The sequence below is a fragment of the Mirounga angustirostris genome, unplaced genomic scaffold, assembly GCF_029215605.1.
Source record: "Mirounga angustirostris isolate CCGP_5_RB_7025 unplaced genomic scaffold, mMirAng1.0.hap1 SCAF_6, whole genome shotgun sequence".
Lineage (NCBI taxonomy): Eukaryota > Metazoa > Chordata > Mammalia > Carnivora > Phocidae > Mirounga > Mirounga angustirostris.
In genome coordinates, this window is record NW_026991714.1 from 13,616,435 (window position 1) to 13,628,933 (window position 12,499).

General features: G+C 47.2%; 1 protein-coding gene across 5 annotated transcripts in view; it reads right to left on the reverse strand.

The window, feature by feature from the left end:
* The window catches only part of TGFB2 (transforming growth factor beta 2), an 84,144-nt gene extending 71,645 nt beyond the window's left edge, over nucleotides 1-12,499 (reverse strand). For 2 of the 5 annotated variants that reach the window (XR_010412191.1, XM_045876881.3), the window contains exon 1: nucleotides 10,745-12,494. Coding sequence is in view for 4 of the 5 variants with exons in the window: in XM_045876881.3 (XP_045732837.1) it covers nucleotides 10,745-11,090 (346 nt within the window). In the remaining variant the exon portion in view is untranslated. Of the gene's footprint in view, nucleotides 1-10,744 lie in introns of all 5 variants that reach the window. The other 3 variants (XM_045876879.3, XM_045876880.3, XM_064593864.1) reach the window with 3 other exon arrangements.

The window sequence follows — 12,499 nt, forward strand, 5'->3', positions numbered from 1 at the left end:
TTACAAAATCTCACTTGACCTCGAGACTATCCAACCAGGTGGATCGTTCTGAATAAGTAGGGGTTTGTGTAGTGTGAAAGTGTCTATAAGATAAAGACTTTCTCGCTGCAACGATATCATAAACATAATTAAATGCCATTACAAATGCTCCAGTAAACTCTGTCAGATTAGTTTCCTCCTCCAACCCTCCAAACCTTCCCTACAAACATTCCTCTCAGGATTGTAGCAGGTCCATCAGTGGGTACTATCATTTCCTCCTAACACAAACTCCGGTGAGTTTCTACTTTACTTAGAGAATTCCCAACAAATGTTACTGAGAAGGGGCAAGCTACTGATCCCAAATATATAATGACTCGGGGTCAGCTTGGCTCAGGACCCTCTTTCTAGAATCTGGGTACTGGTGCCCAAGAATTAATGAAATTAGACATGACTCTCTACACATAGTTTCATTGTTGATGGTGATATTTTGTGACAGTGGAATTCCTCTGAAATACAGCTCTTTCCAAGACAAACTAGCACCAGTCACCTCATTCTATGGGGGAGAAAAAACACCAGTTTAGTGGGTGAAAGAGCATCAGTTCAGGATTTAGTTCAGAGGTCTGACCAGTAACTTCCATTAACACACTTACCAAGCTAAAGCTTTCTACTATGAAGAGGTACAAATGAATGACTAAATTATTATTCAAATCAACATGATTTTTTAGCAGACGTATCTAAAGGGGAGCACAGATGCTTCAGAACCCAAGGAGCTGGACAAAATTCAGCTTTGGTTCTACTCAGCTACTTCCGGTTAAAGCCAGGAACTCCAGCCTGCTCCCACCTCTGTTCCTTTCTCATTAACATCCACAGCCCCAAATGCCCAGGTATGAGCTGGATGTGGAAACATTTCCCCTCAGAAAGCCCAAACAGACCTCAGAGGGGGCAGTTTCCTTACCAAAACACCTATCTTCTGGAAAAAAAAAAAAATGTCCTTCGTCTGTGATTTTTTATTTCTCCTTCTAAAGTGGAATCTGACTAAGTCATCCACTCTTTTGGCTGCTTGGTCAGCCAGCAACTTACTTATAAGGGTTTATTATAAAGCAAGTAGCAACAACTTCAATGGTATTGTCATTAAGATATCAAAGCAGAAGTGAAAATGAGATTAAACCAATGGATAGGAAAATAAATGACCAAAGAAGAACCAAACCCCCAAATGGAAGGAATGACAAAGTCCCTGCTGCCTCTGGTATAGAGAGAATAATCACTGATGAATTTGGTCTAAAAAACCATTGAATTGCCAATGCTGAGATGAATCCAAAACTTAAAAATTAAATATTTTCCTGAAAATTCCCATTTATGTTTGGACAACCAACAATATTTTCGTGCTCTCAAAAGACACGAAAAAAAATGTGCAGTGTTCTCTTCTAGATGGTGATTCTGTATAGATTTGCAAAGGTCACCAGACCTGCAGTCATTTCAGGGTCTTTCTCAAAACCAAACTTTGCATTCCTGTTCACAAGATGAAATAACAAATAAGGACTCTTACAACAGCTTTAAGTTATGAATGAGCAGTTATTTGTGAACTAGCTTTGTCAAGACAGATGTGGTATTTTTCAGTGTGGTGTGGGTTAGATAGGAAAGCCAAATGAACAGAGCCAAGGTCTAACTCACATTTTTCTTTTTCTTTCAGGAGACTGGAAAGATGCTACAGGATTTCCTGAAGCAAACAACATTTCCAAAAAAAGCAGTCGGAGTCTCAAATAGCGAGAACCCAGTGTGTCCGCTTCAGGAATAGCCTGCTTCCCAATCACCAACACGTAGGCAGCAAGGAGGGCCTGAAGGAAGAGCGGCACCCTCCCTGTGAAACGCGGGGAACATGCCAGCAGACAGGCGAACAGCTGCCTGAGGAACTCAGAAACATATTTGGGCTATTTTCAGAAGGTTCGAGCTTCACAACCTCCAGAAAGCATTTTCCATTTGCCTTGAGTTCCTCAAATCCTTGTGGTTAAAGGACTATCTAAGCCCCACGTTTCCAACTTGTCAGGTGGTAACGTTTGGAAGGGCTCATTTGAGAGTATGAAGGGATGGTCCTGGCCCACAAATAACAGCTTTCTCAGCACCAGGAGGCTTCCCCTCCTTCTAACAGATGCTAAATCTGGTAAACTCAACTCCTCTTGGACAGCGATGTTTTCTCACACCAGTGAATGGCCTCACTCGGCTGCCCCAGGAAAGCTGGACGCTACCTCACACGGAGAACGCCTTGCACTGTTAACAACCACCCAGGGCCTGGTGCGGCCTCTCCTCTCTGCTATCACCTCCCACGTCTTCATTTCCTCCTCAAACCCTTTGCCATGACACTTGACCATGCTCTCCTCTTCCTGTCATCCATCTTCCTCTTTGAGACTTCTACTCCCTCATGTCATTTTGTTGCTAAGGCTTTTTTTAAAAAAAAAAAAAAATGAATCACCTGACGGCTAAGAAACTGTTGTGGCCAGTGCTTGATTATGGAAGTGACACGAGGTCCACCACAGTCTAACTTTGGCTGCCTGACCTGGCTCAGCCTTAACTCCAAATGGCCTGGCTTCCTTCTCCACAGACCCTCACTGGGGGCGGGGGCGGGGGGGGGGGCAGACAGACAAGAAAACCTGTGAGGAAGGGCTGAGCCAGACGCACATTACCCAGAAACACCCTCTGCATGCTAGCCTCTCAGGAACAACATCCCCTCCTTCCGTCACTGGACTTCCAGCCCTATAACTGAGCAAGACAAAGAGGTGACTGTTGTGTGAGTCATCTGCATGTGTTAATGCCGCTGAAACATAGAGCCTGTCTACTCACTAAAACAAGGCCCCTTCTTGACCACCGCCATAGGCCTGGAGCGGGGCTCCGTGTCTTTGGTGCCATCTCTTCCGCTTCCGTCTCTGAGACCTTTGGGTGCAATTCCGTTTTACCTATGCTCCTTCTTTTCCTTATTGGGCCTGTGTAGCTCCAAAGCCCATGGTCAGGGCACCACTACCAGCCTGCCTCCCAAATACATTAATCCTCTGAAAGAGACAAGAGGAGTCCCCCGTCAATCAAACATCTCAGAACCCCTGTGAAGAAAGGGTTGCAGTTAAGGACCCAAACCAGGGACCTGGTAAATCGTAATCTTTTATCAACCAAAATGTAGTGAGAAAAGTTGAATGTGTTAAAGGCAGGGGAAAAGACTGCGGGTCCTATCCAAGGCCTCAGGGGTATATAGCCTTTTGTGGGGAAAGAATTCAGAGCTTAAGGAGGTAATGCCTGGGAGGAGAGGACAGACACCACTCTTGCCTGGATGCCCTGCATCATTTCGCCAGAGGGCAAGGAAAGTCATGCTCTCCATTTCCTGGTCTCTATTTTAGGGCCTCTTTTATTTGTGGTAACTAAGAGCCTTACTTTCTTTCTTTTTTTTTTTTTTTAAAGATTTTATTTATTTATTTGAGAGAGAGAATGAGAGACAGAGAGCACATGAGGGAAGAGGGTCAGACGGAGAAGCAGACCCCCTGCTGAGCAGGGAGCCCGATGCGGGACTCGATCCCGGGACTCCAGGATCATGACCTGAGCTGAAGGCAGACGCTTAACCAACTGAGCCACCCAGGCGCCCAAGAGCCTTACTTTCAATAAGCCATCCCTGATAGAAATAGCCATGCCCATGTCTTCATATGTCACAGGGAAAATGCTAGCAAATACTAGTATGGACTCTAAAGGCTTGCTTGTAAGGATCAATAAGGACATACAGGTAAAATATTTAAGACTATACTTGACACAGTCAGTACTCAGTGAAGGTTAGCTGCCATCACTATTCTCATCATGATTTTCTTCACTGTAAAACTGGAAACAGGAAATGTACGGGTATGAGAAACCCAGTGTTGCTGTAACCACAGTGTCATGATCCATCAAGCACATTCTCCCTGATAATGAAGGTGAGTAGATTTCATCTCTCTACATCTCCTGGTCCTGATACTTAGGAACCATAGAGCCTTCGTCGGTGGTTGCATCTTATTCTCTAAAGGGAAATGCTTGTTCGTTTATGAGGCAGGTATTGAGCAAATACAACGCACTAGTTCTGTGAGAGTCAGCTCCTGTTCCGAGGCAGTTTACAAACCAGCGAAGAAGACAGCTGGACCACAGCTAGATTTTATCAACAGCAAAAGAAAAGAGGCTGCTTTAGAGATGAGTATCAGTCTTGTGGGAATGCAGAGGATGAACTGATTCACATGACTGGGAAACTCAAAGGTTTTGGCACCTGAAGAAACCTCAGAGGATGTTTAGAGGTGTTAAAAGATGGATCTCCAATGGAAGAAACAGCATAGACAAAGGCCTGGAGGCACGAAAATAAATGACCCATTTGGATAAAGGCGAAGAAGGTGATGTGGCTGGAGTGTAGCTTACAGCGAGAATGGGATTTAGCAAGAGGTGGGGCTGAACAAGGAGGGACTGGAACCTGAAAGGTCTTGGATGTTTTCTTAAGAAATCTGAAATCTTACCGAAGAAGTCTAAATTCTCAAGGCCTTCTTATATGAGCACAGATAGTACTAATAGACATGGTGGATGACCAGCCCTTCCAGTCTCTGCTCCCAGTCCCTTAAGTGGCAAAGGTCACCTAAAGACCAATCCAAGAGAGCAAGGGAAATAGATCCATTGAGTAGAACTTACAAAGAAAAGAATGAAGCGCCAAGAGATTCCAGGCCAGTGGGAGTGGTTCCCAGAGCATCACTTTTAATCACATTTTTACTATCTCTAAAATACCTCTCTTTAATGTGTCTTGCAATCGATGGCATGTTATAATAGTGTTATTCTTTGCTTAGTGGCAAACAAAATAATGGCGCATCTGAAAATCAATGATGTTTGAGATTCAGTGAATGATGGCTGCCCAGATCGCCTACTGAGTGCCACGCACAGAGCCTGATGCCTCTGTACGCCCCTCATCCTGGGTCCTTTACAACCCTAGGAAACAGCTACCTTCCTCATCTTGAGAAGTGAAGCAAGTGAAGCCTGGTTAAGTGAGGCGAACCGCCACGCATGCAGATATTCCAGAACAGTGGAGACGAAGGCAATTCGGAGACTGTGGGCAAGAGGTCGAGGGGGAGTCTGATGCAGAGCCAAGGCCACCAAGCCGACCCCAGGCCGCAAGGAGGTGGACGTGATCACGGTGCAGAGCAGCTCCGCACCCACTTCCGGCATCAGAGGTTAGAAAAGAAACAAAACAAATGACAAGCAAAACCCCTCCGCGGTGGCTGCGCGGGGCGAGTTTCTGCTAAACAAATGACGGAGGCAAGCTTTCAGTCTGAACAAGCCCATCAAAGAATCCTTAGCCTGTTATTAAATTTAAAGTACCTGGGGAACACTGAATTCCTAGGTCTAAAACGATCCCTGTTTAAAGAATATTAAAAAACAAAAGCACGCCATATGGTTTCAAAATGACAATGGAAACGTTTGCCTATCTGGGCCAGAGGCACATTTCATCAAGCTGTTCCGAGCCTGCAAAGTGGAAGACACCCTGCAGCAGAAGGGAAGCCTGCGTAGAGCGAGCACATCTGGCGAATGCAGAGCCTCTCTCCAGGATCCGTCAGGACCCGAAATGCTACCTCGAGACAGCCGAAAGGGCTGTTTTCAGAGCTCCTTCACGCAGTCGCTCTGCCCTAAGGTGCTGCTCACCTTTCCGCCGGGCGCAGAAAGGCGGGGGGGGGGGGGGGGGGCGGGCGACAGGGGAGGGCGGAGTCACACCGAGTCCCATCCGGTGGTCGCCCGCCCGCTCGCCCAGGGCCGGGCTCCCCCGCTCGGTGTCCCTACCCTTCTAAAAATGCAGCCTGGAGTGTGTTGTAATCTCTGGGCTAAGGCCTAAGAGCCAGTGACCTCCTCGGTGCTAACCCAGATTTGATGTGGGATCAACAGTGAGTCATTAGCCCTTTTTTTCGCGTCTCCGTTTCCTCTAGGAAAAATGATCTGTCATTCTTTCATATCTTTATATGAAAGAAAGATGCTGCGACTAGGTTACATCAGCGTGTTCTCACCAGGGGAAAGTCGGAATTTACAAAGTGCAGCTCCGTGAGTGGGCCCCAGGGGTCGCTGCGGAGACACAGAGGGTGCCAGGTCCCTCTGCCAGGTCAAGGGGTCCCCACCTGCCCCTCTAGCCTCGCAAAGCCCAGCCTCCACGGGACGGGACTCCTCAGGGGAGGCTCGCGGCGAGCTGTTCTCACTTGGCAACAAAGCCTGCCCAACTACTTCAGTGATAAACAGTATCCTTCTCCCAGTCTTTGAAAAGTAAAAGAAGGAAAGGAGAGGAAATCCTGAAAGAAGAATGTGACCCAATTTACTGGAACCACAGTTAGGCACTAGAGTTAGTACAAGCAATGATACAGTAAAAATGCAGAAATTGAAGTTTGGTCTGTTGTGTATTAATAACTCAATCATTGTAGAAGTCAAGAGGTCAAATCCGATTGTCTCTGATCTTTCTCTTTTTCTTTCTCACACATCCTCACCAGAGAATCTTAAAAAATAAAATCCCTGGATATAAAGCAAAAATACTACTATGCTCCAGCAATTGCTAATATTTTCCTTCATTGGGCAACTGGCCAATAGTCCAGCAATCTGTATACAGAAGGACATGTCCATGAATAGAATCTTATGTCAAATTCCCCAAAACCATAGTGCTATTGGTATTCATTCTACATTCCACGATTTCACTTGGAAAATTACAGGGGAAATAGAAAAGGAGATTGTTTGCTATTAAAGATTTAACATTCGTGTGAAACAATTACAAAGGAAACCTCATTGTGATGTCTCAGGCTGTATATTTTGGTTTATCTAACTCAATATGATAGAATAAACCAACACAATTATTTACTTTCTTCGGTTGTCTAGGTTGGAGATCCCACTCCTCATTAACATGAACTGCTTATTCTCCTTGCAAGGAAAAGCCAAGACAATTCCTCATTTCTTTTTTCTCTGTTCTGACTAACATCACATTGCTGCTGACTGAAGTTACTGATGGGTGAGGCAACATCATTATTTAGGCTAAATAAATGGGAAGTTTTGAGGTCTCCAATTTAGGTGCTTTAGGATCATAATAATAAAGTATCCACCACACAAAATGGTCCAATTCAAACTCCCATCTCATGAAGATAATTTTCTGATTATCTTTCCATTCAATGCTCTCATTTTAATCTCCTCTTGGTCATACAGATATTTGATTTTTAGGGTTATTACTTTTAAAATGGGACTCCTCGCAAAATTCGGTAACCCAAAATCGATAGCAGGGGTACGAGGGCTTCTCAATATGCGCATTACTGGCGATTCTTTGATGTATGTGCTGGTGGTGGTGGGTGGAGGGAACCTGTCCTGTACATTCGAGGATGGTTAGCAACCGTCCCTGGCCTCTACCCACGACATGCTCGTGGCATGCCTTCCCTAACGGTCATGACAGCCAAAACTCCAGACTTCGCCCCAGGTTCCCTGGGAGGTGGGGGCCAGGGCAAAATCACCACCTTTTAGAACCCCAACACTGCCTGGTTTGTTACAATGAAAACAAGTGAGAGGAAAGATAGAAAATGAAACTTACTGTCTCTTTCTTTTTTTGACTGCCCAAGCCTCTACAGATTTTAACTGTCAGTCATCTGGATTCTCAGTCTAGTGAACGGAATCACTTTCGAGATTTCTAAAGCTTTGTGCAGTGTCTTTCCAATAGATATGCCTTGAACTGCAGATGGCTTGTCGAAAGGACTGGGGCGTCCACAAATTCCCACTGGGTAAACTATCGGTAAACCTTAACATAACTCCACTTTGAGCCTTAAACTAACAGCATGTGAAAAGATCAATATGAATAAATTCAAAACTAATCAGACCCTTTCTTTAAATGTTGACACAGTATTATTTATATCCCATAAATACCTTCTTGACTAAAATTCATCCTAGGAGATTGGCACCTGGCCAGTTCTATTCATATTTACTGTATTTATACAGTATACCAGGCCAAGGATAATATTTAAAACAAAATATGCCTGAGGGCATATACAATATCTCTTATATTTTTACTTTTAAATCTCCACACTGCTAAAAATATGTAGTCTGAACTGTATAAAATGTCCCACAAAGGGCTATCAGCGATCTGTAATGATATATAGCTCATTGAGTATAATTAGAGCATATTTGTAATATTTGAGCTGAAGTCACTCCCTGAACGCTAATAAGTTGATAGTAAAAAATGAACCAGTGATCTTTCCCATGCCTTCATCTCTGGGGCTTATGACCCTTGCCGGATTCACTGCAAGAAATGACAGGCACACTCCCTCCCTTCAGCCACTTCAGTGACGCCTGAGTTAAGAGTTGGGCGGAAAAGTCCTAAAGAAGGAAAGCTAGTATATAAGCCAATGCTGTACTTTCAATTTGCTCTTTAAAAATACGGTGGAGTGATTTCTTCTTTTCTTCCTTTTTTTTGGAAGGGTTCATTATATTCCAGTATAACTAGAAAGTGCTGGAAAATCAGTTAACCTACTTTCTATAAAATTATCCACAGTTCTTGCACAGTAGTATCCAATCTACTCTTAATATGCTTTTCTGCCCCTAAACTTCCATAGAAGCTGGTATTCTCTGTATGAAAACTGATAGTATACTTTTTTTATACTGCACCTAGCAGAGCTTTTAATCTATTTGGTAGCTGGAGGTGGGATGGAGTAGAGAATCCACACACTGATCTGAGCTGTCATCAGAAAATTTCAGCTGTCTGAAATCCTTACATTCTGAGAATTTTTCCAGTTTGGGGATGATCATTTTCCTGGGTTGGATCACCTTGGCTCTTTGGACTGAGGTGTGCCGGAAGGAACAAAGAATCAACACTCTCTTAGGTAACTGGCTCTCCCCACACCTGTCTAATAATGAGGAAGAAATCAGACCTCCTGTCTGTTATAAAATGCTGGCAATTCATTTGAACTTCTGCAAGTAAACCCGGTTCAGATTCTATATAACCCACTTTACTTGCCCGCCTGCCCAAATACCAGTAGACCGGATACACGTGCTTGAGAAAGCAAACTGACTCAACTCTCCGTTTGGTCTCAATCATTCTGGACCAATTAGAGTGAACTTGTTTTCCTAATATCTCCTTGGCTCCACCCCAGGTAGAAAGCTTTACTTCCTGAGGGGAATAACCAGGGCGGCGTGTATTTATCACCACTGTTGTGGACGGTGCCTAATTACAATAATAAAACCATCCTGCTTGCCAGGATCTCTCGGATCTACTCTGCTCCCGGACAAGAAGAGAAGGTGCAGCAAAAAGAAAGGTGGCTAGGAAGACTGCCATGAGATCCATGGGCTGACATTCTGAGACTGTCAAGTACAAGACATGGCAAGTCACAGAACTAGGATTTGTCAAACTAAAAATAAATATTAAAAAAGAAAACTACCATCCTGCAATTAGAACCTCTAGGAGAAAACTATCAAGATGGCCATATTATCTATTTAGGCAAGACACAGAGACTTTGTGAAGGCAGCCAGCAAGTATATAGGGCATGGAAAGGGGAGGAGAGAAATGGGCAACCAATGAAAAAGTTTATGACTTGGGATTTGGAATACGCAAATGTTGAAGCTTTTTTTTCCCTTCTTCTTCTTCTTCTTCCTGGTATTTAACCCTCTCAGGTATCACTGGATGCTTCTTCTCCTTTTCTTTTATTTCTTTTTTTTTTTTTTCCCTAAGAACTTGGAAATCATTCTCAGCTAACTGTCCTCTTCCCTTCCCCCCAGAGGAACTGCGATAAATCACGTCACTCCCGCTGCTACTGTATGCCAACTAGTTTTGAGGCCGCTGCCCTCAGAGAAGCCAGTTCAAAAAAAAATCGGCTGTCTTCTACACTCTGTGAGATTTAGGAATGCACCGAAGTAACTGCAAGGAAGCCTAAGAGAGCTCAGGGAGCCGAGAGCGGCTCAAGAGGAGAAAGATGAACGATAAACCCGTAAGGAAAACGACCTGCTCCACCAGCGATCTTAAGAAGACAGGTCTGAGGGAATACTGAAAAATAACGCGAAGTAAAACACTCATTTTAACATCGTCAGGAACGAAGTTGTCCTTCCTGCCACTCCAGGTGACATCAAAGGGGGACGTGGTGACAAGATCTCGCCTTTGCGGGGTGTAAGCACCCAGCTGGGGCAAGAGATGCAAGAATTGAGGGTTCGGAGGTATTTTTCGAGGGGTCTCCAAATCGGGTTTCGCCTTGGCGATGCTGACATTTTCAGGGGCGTTAGAGACAATAGGGAAGGCTTGGAGAACCCGCTGATAGGTCGGCCCGGAAAGGGGCGCCTTCCGGAGAGGCTAGCTTTGAGCCACTTTTTTTTAACCCTTCGTGCGCCAGATCGGCGGGCTACACTCAGCCCGCAGCAAAGAAAACAAGCCCACCGAGACGTCCCGGTCTAACTCGGCCCTGGGGAGCGCCTCTCGTTTGACAGGGGAGGGGGTCTGAATCCTGGCTAGTGGCCGGGAAGAGACTTTCAGGGGTCAGAAGGAGAGCATGACGCCTCGTACGGGACCGAGGCCTTGGGGGAAGGGAGACATAGAGAAAATCAAGTCGCAAGTCGCGGACTGCAAGCCTAACGTTCTCAGGCACACAACCAGCAAGGAGGTGGGTGGGACGGAGGACCGGAGAGGGGGAGCGCAGACCGGGACCCGGAGCGGGAAGGGCCGTCCCTGGAGTCGTGGCGGCCCCGAGAGCCTCGGGCAGCGCTAAGCCTCAGGGAATGGGAGCGAAAAAACAGTACTTACTTTCCGAGGGGAAGAAGGGCGGCATGTCTATTTTGTAAACCTCCTTGGCGTAGTACTCCTCGTCGCTCCTCTCGCGCTCGCAGGCGGCCGCCCTCCGGCTCGCCTTCTCCTGGAGCAAGTCCCTGGTGCTGTTGTAGATGGAAATCACCTCCGGGGGGACTTCCTCGGGTTCGGGATAGTCTTCTGGGGGGCTGGTGAGCTTCAACTTGCTCAGGATCTGCCCGCGGATCGCCTCGATCCTCTTGCGCATGAACTGGTCCATATCGAGCGTGCTGCAGGTAGACAGGCTGAGCGCGGCCGTGACTAGATGCAGGATCAGAAAAGCGCTCAGCACACAGTAGTGCATTTTTTTTTAAAGGTGGAAAAAGTTTTTTAAAAAAAGTAAAAAAAAAAAAACTAAGGAAAAAAAAAAAGAAACCAACAACTCTCAAGTACAGATCAGGTAGATTTTTTTCTTTTTTAATGCGAAACTTTTGCAAACAATCGAGAGTCAACGTCCAATAGAAAAAGGTATCTTGCTTGAATTCCTTTAAAAAGAAAATGCAAGTCTTTCCAAAAGTGGAAATATTAATACACGATGGGCAGGGGAAACCCTAACTTTGGGGAGTAAGAAAAAGTTTTCTTGGAGCGATGAGATGGGGGGAAAAAAAGAGACGAGTGGCTATTAGGCAGGAATAAATTTAAGAGGAGGAAACGGAGTTCAGTGTGTCAGTTTCGGGTGCGGAGTGGCGGATCTGAACTCGGCTCCTCCGGCCAGAAGGAAGAGATGAAAAGGTCCCGGGGCTGGCAGCTGGCGATCTGGCGGGAGGGGCGCCGGGAGCGCTGTGCGGGGGGCCGCCGAGGCTGGCCGGGCGGTAATTTAGGTATTTAAAGAAGGAGCGGTTCGGCCCTGCCTTCCACTGCGGCGCTGAGAGCGGGAGCAGCCGCGGCTCCGGAGCGGAGAGCGCACACGTGTGTGAGTGTGTGAGTGTGTGAGTGTGAGCGGGCGTGTGTGCGCGCGCTCCTGTGCGCGCGCTGGGGGCGAGCCCGGCGCGCCGCGGGGAGGCGGGTGCGCTCCGCACGGCGCTCGGGACTCGGTCGGGTCCTGCGCGGGCCGCGGCGGCGGCGGCAGAGGCGGCGACGATCCTGCTCCCGGAGCTGCTGCGCGCGGTGGCCGACACCCCGGCCGGCGCGCGCCGACCCGCCCGGCTACTCCACGTCGTGCCGCCGCTCGCAGACGCGTCCAGCCTCCACCTCCCTCCTTCTCCTGCTCCTCCTTCTGCTCTCGCTCCAGACGCCAACCCGGCAACAGACGACCGGCTGCCGCCGTTGCCTTCAGCCCCGGGGACGCGCTGCCTGGGGAGTGTTATTCCTAAGGGGGCTGCGAGGGGGTCCCTTGGACTCCCACCCTTTCCCACCCTCTCCTGGTTTCTCTCCCACTCGGACTTTCTCGCGGCGAGTAGGTGGGCACTTGGCACCCTGCAGTAGACCCTCTCCTTCGCCTTTCTGCAGCCGGGCCACCCCTCACGTTGCTCCCGAATGGCTCCCTAGACCGTTATACTATGTTCTCCATCCCTTTCCCCGTGTCCCCGTCACTTGCGCTCCTGCGTTTCTCTGTATTCCTTTCTCTGCCTCTCTCTCGCTCTACCTCTGTCTGCCTTTCTCTCTCCTCTCTCTCCCTCCCTCTCTCTTTTCCCTCTCTCGTCGGGAGCTTCTGGAGCTCCCCTCGGAGCGAACCTTCTGCTGCCAGCAGATAACATCACGATCTTGCCTGGG